Genomic DNA, 15,103 nt, shown 5'->3' with positions numbered 1-15,103 from the left:
AGGCTAGCACTCTAGCAATTGAGCCACAGTGCCACTTCTGGCTTTTTCTGCTTAGGAGGTACTGAGGAATCAAATCCAAGGTTTCATTTATACTAGGCAAATACTCTACCACTAAGCAACATTCCCAACATGAGATTTTCTTTTGTAACTCTCTATATAATATGGATTGAATTACAATGGTTAATATAATCCAAAATAAAACAGGTCTTGTATTTTTGTTGTCGTTGTTGTTTAGTTTTGTTTTGCTTTTGGCTTGGGAAGAATAATCAGCTATAAATTCAGTAAAAGAAGATAAAAACAAAATTCTCAGATACTGTGTTGAGAATAAGAAGACCCTAAAGTATATCACTTTTACCTATCTGACGAAGAAGAACATGCAGGTTCCTCTGTACTTCCCTAAAGTCCAAGAAGGGTTTTCCCTAAAGTTTCCTCATCTACACACTACTATGCCTGATTCCCCAACGAGGAACACAACTTCTTCACTCAACTTCCATTCATCAAAAATATTCTAACACATACCACAGAAGAAACTACCAGTAAAATGCCACACCTTGAGCCCAGAAGAACTTCCCTCCTCAAGCTTGATAATCACATAGGTGCAAACTGATTTAACAGGAGGAAAGGCATATAAATTCATTAACTTTCATATGTACATGAGAGAAATACAAAATATATGACTCAGCATGACCAGATTTAGGATCAAATCGCCTTAAGGATATGGGAATTGGTGTTAACAATTTTAGAAGGGAAATAAATGGTTTTAAAGGGTCAGAATACACCTGAAGAAAAAAGAATTTGAACTATTGCATATTTATGTAAGATGTTATTGCTTACTAGTATATGTCTGAAACAAGCAGAAACAGTCAGATGAGTTGATGTTAGGTGAAATGAACCCCAAGATAAGGACTCAAATGTTTTTTTCTTTCTTGCGATTATTTCTAACATATTTATAAGATGATTTCTTTGTTGCTTTGTATGTCCCTCCCCCACAGTATAACCCCTGTTTTCACTGTATTTGATGTTGGTATAATTTGTGGAGGGGAAGGGAAAAAAACAAATCGTTTAACTAGGGATACAGATGGACCCATTGAAACAATGAGATGTACAAATCCTTATGTCGAAAAACAAACTTTACAACTTTCACCAATGAGATGTACAAATCCTTATGTCGAAAAACAAACTTTACAACTTTCACCAAGTGGGGAGAGGGAACGAGGGGGCAGGGGTGGAGGGCAGAGATGGTAAGGGATGTGAAGGGGAAACAAAGGAGGAGGCCACAATGCTTGATAAAAAATGTGCTCATTACCTTGCCCAAGTAATTGTAACCTCTCTGTATGGTATTTTCACAATTAAAAAAAAAAAGATGTTATTGTTGTCTCAGCCTGGAGTGTTCCTTCAGTAGTCCTTCATATACTGAGCAATTCCCAGTCAGAACAAAGACTATAATCTTTTATTATTTCTTTATTTCTTTCTACTGCTGAGGTTTTTGCCTTGAACAGATTGCTAACACTAGAAAGCAGGCAAAATTCATTAAAAGTATTCACCTACACCTCTATCTCACACTTGACTTAATCTATTATCCTTCATTTGACATCTTAAAATCCTAAATCCCAACAGCAAGTATAAGCTTGTCCCATAATGCACATTTGATATGATTATATATAAATAAAATTATATGATTAAAGATGATATTTAACTAATCAAACCACAAAGAAAACTGTAAAATCATCTGTTATTTTTAAAGTATTTACAAATGATCTGTTAGAAAATGAGACAAATGCATTTTGAACAGTAATGGAAGCTTCAACTCTCTACTTTGTTATGAACGCTCCCCACCTATTCATAAAATAATCTTGTTTTTGAAATGTTTTGTGAATATTTCCTTCTCATTATTAAGTCAAAAATATATCTTGTTATGTTTCCAATGTAAATATTTCACACTGTGTTGCTCTCTGATCATTTACTCATAGTTCTAGTTTTGGAGGAATGATTTCCATCAGAAGCTAATCGCTTCAATAGAGTCAAATTGCACATTTAAAATTAGTAGCTGATATAATGACTAAAAATATGTTTAACTTATATAGTGGTATTACCACATATAAGGTTCCATAGTGGTGTCAAATAAAATATTTCAAATTAAAATTGGAACCTATTGCCATACATTTATTTAATTTCATCTGCATTGTGATGCCCAGCATCTCCTTGAAAATAGCCTAATTTATTAAAATATTCTCAAATTTCCAACTGACCATTTTAAAACCAGAAATCAGCACACTTACATAGAATAGTATATATAAAATAAAATTTCTTATAATTTTTCTTGATTATATTAAACTCAAATTAGTGACAATCTAAATAATAAAATAACAGAAGTGATTAAGAATGATTATGATAGCTAGGATGCTTCAGATGCTTAGATCCGAATAATTAATTGAAGGACAATGGCTATCATATAAGTTGATAGAAAAAGGAAATAAGACCCCTGTATAATTCATATATACTAATTAAAATAATGTCAATTTACAAATTAAAAATGAAATCCTGAACATTACTTTGTAGACTTTATATCTCACTACATGTGTTAATATACAGTATATTCTCCGATAACATTGTACATTATAGTTTCTAATCCTATGCCCCTTGAAGCCATAGGGACTTCACAAAGTCTTCCAGGAACTGTCAGGAAAGAAGGAGTGGAACATGGAAATTTTGAGACAGTCTACCTCCTGATTTAAAATTTTATTCAGAGGATTTTCCCCCTTACTCTTTCTCTCTCCTTCTCCAATTTTGTTGGAATAGGCATTTATAAACAATAAGTGATAAAAGCCAATGTTGTAAAAAGCTCAGGAGAAATGCCAATTATTTTCCTGGATTTTAACTGGCAATAAGAGATTTAAAAAAATGTGTGTTGTCCCCTAGCAATTCAATATTGCTTAGATTAATGAAGTTTCTCAAACTCACATATAACATGGAGCCAAATTTAGGCAATTAATAAATTTTTAAACTGTTTTCAATTAAAAAATAATTTTAATTCAAAATCCTGAGTATTAAGAAGTTTGTTTACATTTTTACCAAATAACAGTTTCAATTTCATAAATATTAACACTAACTATAAAGAAATTAAATTTTACCATAATTTCTACATACAGAAATATAATGTGTAAAGCTTATGAATATATGCTTTAGTTAGGAAGTATAATTTCCAAAGAAAAAGATGCTTGAGAAGTTGAAAAGTAGTAGGGTCAACACTTATATTTGACAATGTATCATTGGTTCAGTGTGTTTAACACTGTTAAACTGTAAAACACTTATAATAGTTTTTTTTTTTTTTTTTGGTTCTGGTCATGGGCCTGAACTCTGGGCCTGGATGCTGTCCCTCAGCTCTTTAGATCAAGGCTAGTGCACTGGAGCCACAGCACCACTTTCATTTTTGTTTTTGTTTTTTCTGTTTATGTGGTGCTGAGGAATCGAACCCAGGGTCTCATGCATGCAAGACAAGCGCTCTACAACTGAGCCACCTTTGCAGCCCCACTTATAATATTTTGGGTAGTAATACATGCTCTTTTAAAACCAGATAGTTTGAAGGTTAGCAATAAGCAAACTCCAGCCCTATTGTGATTTGCACAAGGGACTACTAAAGTATAACATCGAGATATGGATACTTTCAAAATAAAAAAAAAAAACCTGAAAAACTCAATGTTTCATTCTGGCAAAACCTGTAATCTCAACAATGAAGGTTTGGGCCTAGCAAGGTAGTAATATTTCTGTAAGGTAAATATTGAGCTCAGTTTCTTAAATCCCAGTGTAATAATTAATTTTCTATTCCATTACTTTTTAAATTCACTTCTTTGTTCATCTTATAGAGATTTTGTGTCAAATGTTCAGTGAAATTTCACTTTTTCCTACTTTATTTTCAATTATTATTATATAATGTATGCTTAGTAGCACATATCAAAAGTAATTACCTTTTCATGATTATCTTTCCCTACTATTCTTTCCCATAAACCTTTCTGTGCCTAGTCACTGTGCTCATAGAAACCTGAAGATCAAAGCAGATAGACTGAAGACTAATGAGTAGTCATTGTGCCACCTTTTAGCTCTGGAGCCTTGAAAAATTATCTATTTGTTAGGATCGCCAGTTATGTAAACTGAATTAGGGAATTATAAATATTAGCAAATAACAATTATAAATGCACAGCTACTATACAACACATGAAACATAATTATTTTAATTTTGGCACTAGTAATGAGTTGATTAAAATATTACTTCTTCATATGTCTGCATTACTTCAGGACTCTATAAATTCATATTGCCTCAGTTTTAGTTGGAACAAAAGTATAGAAATAAATTTTTACAAAAAGGAAATTAAATTAAATCTGTTGGACTTATTATTGAATATGTCTTTATGAACACACATGGAATAAAACTACTTAAAACAGAACATTTTTGTTGATTAAATACTTTCTTTGAAATGACTAGTGAGAATATTGAAGCAATTATTGATAAATTACTGCTGTCACCATCAAATTTTCCATATAACAACTTTGTTTAGCCAATATGAACTTAGTGGGTGAAATATTTGACTTTCTACCACTAGAAGGTCATTCAGATTGACTCCATGTTCAATTAAATAAAAGTAGTCATTCAGAAAGAAATTCTCCCTTCCCCCTTTCCCCAATACTACCACTATTACTACCCCATACAGATTTTTCTACAACATATTTACACACAGTGTTAAGTCCTGGGTCTGCTCTAATACATCCCTTTCCTGTCTCAGTGATGTACTCTTTTATACTCTGTACTGTTCTCCCTCTACATATACCAAGACCAAGCATCATTATTTACATAAACCTTATTCTCACTGTTTGTATTTCTTACATGTAACAAGTAGATCTCTCCAGTTCTAGGAAGTAGTTATATATTAAAAACCCAACTATCGCTGGGCGCTGGTGGCTCACGCCTGTAATCCTAGCTACTCAGGAGGCTGAGATCTGAGGATTGCGGTTCAAAGCCAGCCCAGGCAGGAGAGACCGTGAGACTCCTATCTCCAATAAACCACCAGAAAACCGGAAGTGGCGCTGTAGCTCAAGTGGTAGAGCGCTCGCCTTGAGCTGAAGAGCTGAGGGACAGTGCCCAGGCCCAGAGTTCAAGCCCCACGGCCGAAATAAAATAAAATAAAAACCCAGCTATCCTCACTTCATTATTGTCTCATAGTTTCAAATCCATTCATTTCAACTATTTTCCACAGACTCTGTGTACTAGAATTATGTATTTTTTTCCTTTGAAAATGTTAGTACACAAATGTATTAATCAGGATTATCAACATATGAAATACTCTAAGAAATAAAAGAGAGCAACAGAAAATCAGATGTATGATTTGTGTCCTACAGCAAAGTAAAGAGAGGAATATGGAGTATGAAAACGTGAACCGGATATCAGAGCAAAGAAAATTAACAAAATCTTACCAAAGCTTGTGGTAAATATTTTTCTCATGACTAATTTCACTCATTTAAGCCATGTCCATTGGAAAAGGTACTGTGAAAGACGAGGAAATAACCTTTACATTCTGAATTTTTAATAGTGAAGGTACTGTGATTCTTTATGTTCTTATCTTTTTATCTAGAAGAATTTCTGACTCTGCTCAATAAATACAAGTTGAAGGAATGAAAAAATGAATGTCAGTGTCAACACATCCTAAAACAGTACTTCTTTTGACTAAGTCAGTGACTGGGCTAAGGCCAGCGAAAACTGCAGAATATCACAAGATTATGAGGACTTCATTTATTTTACTATAAACCTTTCTAATGTCAACAGATTCTATCTAGAATACACAAGGCTCTGTGCAGGCACATAGTCGAGACTCAATAAATGCCTTTTGGTGAACTCTAAATATAACCTTCATTCCATTTAGCTAAACTTTTTTCTTCTTTTGTTTAACCATCAAAATATAATTTTCTAAATCAACAAGTATGGGTTAACATGACATTTAGTAATCCTATAGTTTACTTTGTAGGTCAAGTCCCCTATAAATATATTAATTATTGCATGTTTAATCCATATGCATATTTTCATAAACCTTTTACTTTTTTTCTAGAGGTTTATGCTAGATTTGAGGGTAATTTATGCTCCTCTATCTTGGTATTTAGTGTACATATTGCTACTTTAAGACAAACCAGAATTTTATAAACATTTTCTTAAATAAACTATTTATATTTGCATTAAAACAAAGGTTTGGTCTATCTGAAGTTAGTATAATCAAATGTCACAGTGTGTTTTTGTTGTTGATGTTTTCATTTTATTCATGATTTTTGCAAGTTTGTTATGGATACAATACAGAAATGAAGAAAACATTTTTGGTCATTTGAGAGATGTAAATTACCCTCAATGGTATTCATTTTCAGTACTTAGTCTTGTCAGTGATTATATTGTAGTCATATGTTTTAATAACATCTTTTGGCATATAATAGCCTAAGAAGGTGGGTCAACCTTGATAGAAATTAATTACATTCATTACCCAATTTTCTGTTTTCTTTGCTGTGAATCAAGAATCAGGGATGTCATATTCCAATAGTCCTCTTTGCATTACGTTATTGGAAGAATAATAAACATAGTGAAGAATAAAGAACATCAAGTATCAATCACTTGGGAGACAAGAGAGTGAAACTACTAATAGAAGAAACAATACCTCTCTGAAGTATCAGAGCTCTGTGCTGCCCTGAAAACATTCCCTTTCTCCCACTATCAGTAAGAACCTCTTGCTCTCAAACTTGCCTCCCCTGTGGGCATCCGGAATTCAAGGAAGAGAGGTTGTCTTTCATTTTAGTAAGAGGAAATTGTTTTTACGCCTACTACAGATGAGCCCATATTTATTTTTTTAATTTAATTTTATTTTATTTGTGAACATACTGTACAGAGGAGTTACAATTACGTGGGCAGGATAATGCGTGCATTTCTTACCAAGCATTGCAGCCTCCTCCTTTGTTTACCCTTCACATCCCTTCCCAGCCTACCCCCTCCCCCCCGCAATCCCAATCCTTCTCCTTCCCCCCCCCCCCACCGACATTGTAAAGCTAGTTTTGGACATGACAACTTGTACTTCTCCTTGTTGCAACAGGTCCACCTGTATCCTTAAACAACTGGTTTTTCCCCATCTCCTCCACAAGTTATACTGACATCAAATATAGTGAAAGCAGGGGTTATACTGTGGGGGAGGGACATACAAAGCAACAAAGAGATAATCTTATAAATGCGTTAGAAACACATGCATGAAAGAAAAAAACATTAAAATACACATCTAAGGGTTCATTTTCCTGACATCACATTATCTGACCTTTTCCGCTCGACTCATACATATACTAGATATTACAAATAAGGGAAACCATGGGACCTATGTTTCTTTGGGCCTGATGAGCCCATATTTATAATGCTCTCTTCTACATCCTTTAAAAATCCATTTCTCTGGCTAAAACAGGCCTTTTCTTACAGTATTTCTTAGCTTCTTCCCCTTTGTTTTTAAATAATAATCTCATAAATAACCAAATAAATATTTGATGAATTGTATTTATATTCTCACTAGAAATTAATAACTCATTTGTTATGAAAGTTACAGCATACTAGTTGAAAATAGGAGAAATAGGGACAATATCATTTAAGAAATAGGGATTAAAAACAAATGTCGCAATCATTCTATCAGATATTTATTATTTAAGCAAAATCAGTTTTGGTGCTTCACATATACAGTTGTGTATATGTACATGATACAGTTGTGAATATACTATTCATATTATTCTGTATCATAATACTTTCACTTAGCATTTCATTCAAAGTAGCCAACATCATTATTTTTCCCAATACATCATATTTAATAGATTGTTGATAATTTATTAAATAAAATTATTTATTTAATCACAATTTAAGTCTCTATATATGTTATATACACTTATATATATAATTTGTCCTTACAAGTATTAGTGTAATATAATGTAATCTTCAAGAATCTCATGGACATAAAATCATATTTAACTTATCTAAATATTGTTTGCTGAAGATTATAAAACTGAAAGTTTTTCAAGTGTATAAAACCAAGATTAAAAATAAGGTAATTTTAATTCAGGACTTTGAATTGGCTAGTGAGAAGGGTAATAACTTTTGCAATCAAAGTAAATTGACAAAAATACTAGCATGTTAAATTGAGTCAAACAGCAACAAGTTAGCTTAATTTGATTACTCTCTAAGTTATGTTTCCAGATTAGTATATTGTTGATAGTATTTTAAATAATGCATTTTATTTTTCATTAAAGTTAGTATGTGGACTCTTCATTGCCTCTTTAACATCTTATATAATTTATGTATTTTACTTTTAATCTTATTTTACTTTTTTTTGTTTACTTTCAATTGTGTTGCCAGCTATACTGTTATTCTTATGTTGGGTGAGGAAACCAAGTATCAGAGGTTTTAAAAATAATTTCTCCTAGCTTGTTTTATTTTAATGACTTCCCTATTTTCATATATCATATTGTTCACACATTGTTTTAAGCTTTAAAGAAATATCTCTTATAATATTATGTGGCAAATGGGTTTCATTGGCTCAAACATGAATCTTTTAAGATGGTGATAAAAACTCAGGCACTCACATAATATCAATGATTCAGCTCAGAAACAAACAGTAATACATCATGTACAATTGGCAATGCAACGGGAAAAATATATCTACACTATGAGAAAAAGAACTGAAAGGAACCCTCAAGTGATTGTGGAGCATGTGGGTCCAACTTTGTATATTAAGAAAACATTAGAGGTTTATGTTTTATTTTGCTAACTATTAATTGAACACTAGTCCTAGTAGGTGCTATAGTCAAATGTGAATCTGACAAATGTCCTATTCTATGGCTTATTGTTTTAAGAATAGATCTGGATTGAGAAATGTTGGCATAGGATAGCCCATTGATAAAGGGCTTCCTACTTGGCCAGAAACTGATAGGTTTCATTGTCCAGAAAAGATAAGCTTCAGAAACTTTCATAGCAATTTGATATTTCTGTAAGATCTAAGACCATGATAAGAGAATGAATATCCTTAGGCAATTGTCAAACTCATGGAATGATCTAAGACACCCACTAGGCACAGTGTATAAAATTTCATTACCTAATGATCTGTTACCTAATGTCAATTGTAATGGAGATGTGCTTAAAAAGCTAGAATCATTTTTGATAAAAAGTATTTAAAATTGTCTCTAAAGGTTAGATTTTAGAATGGGATGGAGTTTGAGATGATGTTTACAGTATCACTTAACATATTGTGGAAAATTTAAAGTTAACAGTCAGAGATTGTTAAAAATTGCTTTTAACTGGGAAGGGATGTGAAGGGTAAACAAAGGAGGGGGCTGCAATGCTTGATAAGAAATGTACTCATTATCTTGCCCATGTAATTGTAACCCCTCTGTACAGTATGTTCACAAAAAATAAAAAAAAGGAAAAAAAAGAAAATTTAAAAAACAGAAAAATTGCTTTTAATCAATTTAAATTACAATATTAAGCAGTTAAGTATTTATTTCACTTTTTATATTTGAAAATAGTCATTAAATATGATCTAATCATTATTATTCTCATTTTTGTTTAGGTTTAGAAAAATAAAATGTTTAGTAAAATGTATTCTTTCATTCAAACTATTTAAAATATGTATTGTAATATTTTAATATAATACATATTTGAAAATGTAATTGCAGGGTTTAGAAAGAGAAAACTGGAATTTGTGGTAGGGAATATTAATGTATTATTTCATTTATCTAGAAATACATTGTGTTATTTTTTTCAGAAATATTTATTATACCAAATTGGAAGCAAAGAACAAGTGGAATCAAACAAACAAAGAATAAATGTAGTCCTTCACACAATTGTCTTAAATATTTACTTACAGATTAGATATGCTCTAACTACTACCAAGATAGAAATTTATGCCTAAGAGAATCACAATGCAATTTGGGGAAGGTGATGTTCCACAAACTGGCAGAAATAGAGCCACTGGTGTTGCCTGGAATCAGGTTTCCAGAAGGAAAACAATCAGAACTGTCAAAGACAGGGATCTCTCAGAGACAGAGAAAACTGCACAAGCAAAAATGTGAGCGATAAAGGCACAAAGACAGAGAGCTCTGGAGGCTTGGGAGCACATCAAATGTCTTGAAAGAGGGAAGCATCAGATGCAGTAGGAAAGGACAGAGGCAGAGGCCTGGCTCACTGAGTCTTCGCACATAAAGGGAGGAGTCAAGAGTTTAGTCCATTGATAAAACCATTCTCCTAGTGGTTTTTGAAGAGCAGTTTACTATTTATTAACTGGGCCCTAAAGAGTTGTATTAGACTGCTGGAAGAATTGGAGGCCATGCAACTGACAGGAAGGAACATCTTTTTTCTTAGTTATAAGAATCACACATAGATATATACACATTTATTAAAGAACTTTGAGGAAAAATGGTGTAAGAAGAAAAAATTATCTGGAGGCCATCACTATAACATAATATAATTCAATAACATAGATTATTTCCCCTGCTTTGAAAGCATTAGTTTTTATTTTTTAATCTTGATTGTGTCAATAAATAGGCATATCCATTTTATTTTTAATGACTGTATAAGTTACTATTATATTGGAAAGATAAAAACATCAGTGTAATAACCAACATGAACAGACTTAGTAAGAGATGTATATATAACTGACATTTTCAGGATATAATTGATATAGGAATGGCATGTCAGAATGAAATGATAAGGTTTGTTTTATACTTCAGCATAAATGAATAAAGCAGGCTTTCTCTCTCTATATTAATTAGATGTGTCTGAATAAGTTTCTTGTTTTGACATCAGTTTCTAGACTTCTATTTTGCTTATATATGAATTATATAAAATATATGATTTTATGATATATATCATATCTACTTAATATATTTAACCCATCAGGATTTTAACATAGAAGGTACTCAATGTTAGATTATTCTTTGATAATCAAAGGAATGTCAATTGACAATTTTAGACAAGATGAATTTTTAGACTTCAAGGTAACATAACTAGGGAAAAAAAGATGCTATAAAAATGGAGATTTCAAGGATCTGAACAGATCTGGGGCACGGCATTTGTTCAGTCAACCATGAACATAATCACCCATCCAAGGCTGCCGTGACATTCTCAGATAGATGATTTGAGAATCAGCATAATGAATGACAATGCTTCATCACAAGCTACTTGCCAGGGCCACTCTGACTCTCATTTCCCATTTGATCATCAATGTGCTATGTTCCTATGGTGACCTTCAAGAATTAAACACAACTTCCAAATAAGCTTAGCTGAACTCCTTCAAGTGATCATACAGTAAGAAAATTTTATGAGACTCTATTGAGAATAAATAGAAAGCCTACATTTCATTTTGACATAATGATTTATAATATGGATAAGATTATAATTATACACCCTATTCCTGTGGGTTCCATCCATTTCATGGATACCTGAGGAATATAAAAATAGGGTAAACACCTAGTGACTGCCGTACAGAGGCTGAGTTACAGTAGAGCACCAATAAACACTACTACTTCAAAACAATGGACAAAGAATAAACTTTCACACAATTTCCTTGAGCTTAGACTGTTTTGACAGTTTAAAGGACTGCTTTTCTATGCAAAATTCTTTTGAAAAGATTATTTTTTAGCATCATTTAGAATATTCTACAGCTTTTTTCTCAGTTTGTTTTCTCAAGATGCAGTTTACCAAAATTTGTTAAGGAATTTATGTTAAAAATTGACTCCAAATACATTATCTTGATATCTTATAAAATGTAAAAATAGAATATGCACCATAGATGTTGAAATATGGCATGCCATTTACTTCATTTCTTTGGAGCATTAGTATCAATGTGCCAGCTATACACAGAAAAAAGACATTTCAATGAGTAGTCCAAGCTAAACTGAGAAGGAAGACGATGTCTTTGAGTCTTCCCTTGCTTTCCAAAGTCAAAGACTGCCTACTTTTTATAATTTGTCAAAAATCACACAAAGATTAGCCAATATTTCAGATCTAATGATTCACAAAACTACCAACCTTAAAAAAATTGATAACTTCCATTTTAGTTAACTGCCTCATGAAAAGATTTGCTTTGGAGTAAATAGATGACTTATATAACTATAACTGCTCAACAGAGATTGATCTGTGATAGATTTGTGAACTGGAACAAAGTTTGGAGTAAAATTATTTTAACCTTCATTAGTGATAGTGCTTATGTGAGAAGTTAATACTGTGCACTAGAAATAATCACAGAGACAAGGCGAAAATATAACTTATCCCAATTATACATAGTTAGATAAGAAAATATGAAAGTAGGTGAAGGAAAGTGCTAGATCATGTGACCTGCAACATGATACATTGTCTTCTTTAATAAATTACATATGAAATATCAATTTATGATCAAGGATGCTATATTTTCATTTAAAACATTCATTCATCTAGTCAAAAATAAATCTGATTGCTGCTCCATCTCTAGGAATTACCTCAGTGAGAAGAAAACAAGTATGGTTTGATCTTATCTCCATGATTGCAGTCTTTCTATAAGCTTCCATAAATTAAAGCTTATTTTGTAAGCATAAATTTGTGCTTAAATAAAATATTGGATAAAAAGGAATTGTCTATAAATAAAATAACCTTTATTAGTTCAAAATACAAATCTCTATTACATGTATATATATATATATATATATATATATATATATATATATATCTTTCCTGGTAAATAAGCAAAGATATTGCATTAAGAATGATGTGCAACTATGATTACAAGTGCTGTCAGGCAAAATGGAATATTCAAAAAGTGAAACCGTGTCACTTAATGTTTGCTCACACATTTCTCAGAATTAGTTCACTCAATAATTCTCCTTTTTAATTTCTGTAACGACAAACTGAAGTCCATGAAGCCACTCAGTAACTTAATTTAATTTTCTCAAGTTAGTCTTCAAAATTGATTTAAGGAAAGCAGGAGTGTTTTTTATTCTAGGACAGAAAAAAAAATCACAAAGAACAGTACATACATCCAGTGTAAGGAGTACTTACTGAAACACCACTCCCAGAACTGATTACTGATTTTCTCTCACATGTGAGATCAAGTTCTAATCTGGCATATATAGATATATAGGTGACATAAGAGAGAGAGAAAGAGAGAGAGGGGAGGGGAAGGAGAGAGAAGGAGGGGAGGAGAGAAAGAGATAGGAGAGAAATGAAGGGGAAGGGTAGATAGCAAAGGGGAGGAGAGAGAAGGGGAGATAGATAACACCTATGATAAACATTTTGTTTTAATTACACAGAACTCAAAATTGAAAAGATCTGCACATACCATTGATCCACAATGCTTCAGGATTATGAAGCACAAATTCTTTCCTGAAGAGATCTTCTAAAGACAATCTGGTTTCAGATGAATTTGTGAGTTCATCTAAAATGAAAGTAATCTTAGGTCAGAGATGTTTTTAAAATAAATGAAATATGAGATATAAATCTTGGAGTGTTTTGCTTGAAAATATGTCAACAATATATTACAATAAAGAGACCATTTTGACTTTTTACTTTATTTTGTGAGCTTATGCTCTTTGTTATTAATTGAAACAGGGTCTGCCACAAGATCCCAAACTGACTTCCAAGTTGAGCTCCACCTGTCCCAGACTTCTGGATACTTGAATAACAGCCAAGTTCCACTATATCCAGCCTCATAAATGGTTTTTTTTTTTGTTTTGTTTTTGTTTTTTTTTTTTTTTTTTTGGTCCGGTCGTGGGGCCTGAACTCTGGGCCTGGGCGCTGTCCCTCAGCTCTTCAGCTCAAGGCGAGAGCGCTCTACCACTTGAGCCACCGAGCCACTTCCGGCTTTTTTATCTTTTTGCTTATGTGGTGCTGAGGAATCGAACCCAGGGCCTCAGGCATGCAAGGCAAGCGCTCTACCACTGAGCCATCTTCCCAGCCCTCATAAATGTTTTAAAATAATTTATTTTAAATATTAAACTTAGTTGATCTGGCACCAATTTATCAGACCAATCCTAAAATACACCATGATATACAAGATGGAAGCAGAATAAATCCTGGTATGCACTATCCAAAAGTCATAATCTAACCATATGTAGCCAGCCACTCATTATCCAAACTCACTTTGATATAATCTTCTTAAGGGAACTACAAATTCATTGCAAAATTCAAATATAAGTGAGTCGATGAACCTGAATGTGTTTGACAAAGAAATTTCCCTAACTCCAAAGGAAGAGCACCCAACAAATAGAAGAAATACCAGTTTCCACCGAATGATTACCACAAATACTCAGTGGATTTCAGACTTAAATGTAAAGCCCAAATGATAAATTGCTACTGCTTTTATGAAAAGTTCTTTTATTTTGGCATCCTAAGACCTAGAAATGGCAATAAGAACATGGTTTGAGTACCAAAATAAGGCATCAAAAATATCCTTTCAGAAGCAAGGAACTACAGATAGCACTATTTTATTTTCATTGTAAAATAATAGCATTGTTTATTTTCTGTATACATGTTTCTTTGTGACCTTTTAGCTAGGGACATCACTGTGATTGAAAATAAAATGTCAAAGATATATACTAACCTCATTAGATTTCATTTTCAAAAGTTCAGCACTTACTACAGCAATTTCTTTGGTTTGGTTGTTGTTGTTTTTCCTAACTGAATATCTAGGGCAGAGAGTCAATAATTTCAAAATCAAGTCTCTTTGTTGTGTATTTAACCAACCAAGTAACTGCCAAGAAAATATATGTTATTTGATTCCATCATTAACATAAGATATTATGATTGTATATGGTTTTACAAAAAAATTCCATTGATGTCCACTTCTGACAGTCTTACAGATAAAAACATGAAGTTCTTTAATTTATGCAGAAGATTTCAAACTAACAACTAAAATATTTGTAAGGAGATACGTAAGCCCTGCTCAGATTGGTTATTTTGAGGTACTAAAACAAATAATAGATGTCAGAATAAGAATGCAGGGTGCAAATGCTCAGAGAGAGAGGAAGAGCACTAGCTTGCTATAATAATCCAAAGAATCTTCACTTTAAAAAATAATCTACCCAC

The 15,103-nt window shown here is 32.4% G+C and overlaps 1 protein-coding gene across 3 annotated transcripts in view; it reads right to left on the bottom strand.

The window, feature by feature from the left end:
• The window catches only part of Dpp10 (dipeptidyl peptidase like 10), a 1,479,312-nt gene that overhangs the window by 487,638 nt on the left and 976,571 nt on the right, over positions 1-15,103 (bottom strand). For all 3 annotated transcript variants that reach the window (XM_070024402.1, XM_070024396.1, XM_070024410.1), the window contains exon 3: positions 13,359-13,454. In XM_070024402.1, coding sequence (XP_069880503.1) covers positions 13,359-13,454 — 96 coding nt within the window. The remainder of the gene's footprint in view (positions 1-13,358; positions 13,455-15,103) is intronic.

Source organism: Dipodomys merriami, unplaced genomic scaffold (assembly GCF_024711535.1).
Source record: "Dipodomys merriami isolate MVZ:Mamm:240054 unplaced genomic scaffold, mDipMer1.0.p SCAF_1, whole genome shotgun sequence".
NCBI lineage: Eukaryota > Metazoa > Chordata > Mammalia > Rodentia > Heteromyidae > Dipodomys > Dipodomys merriami.
This window is presented reverse-complemented; position numbering and strand designations above follow the sequence as displayed.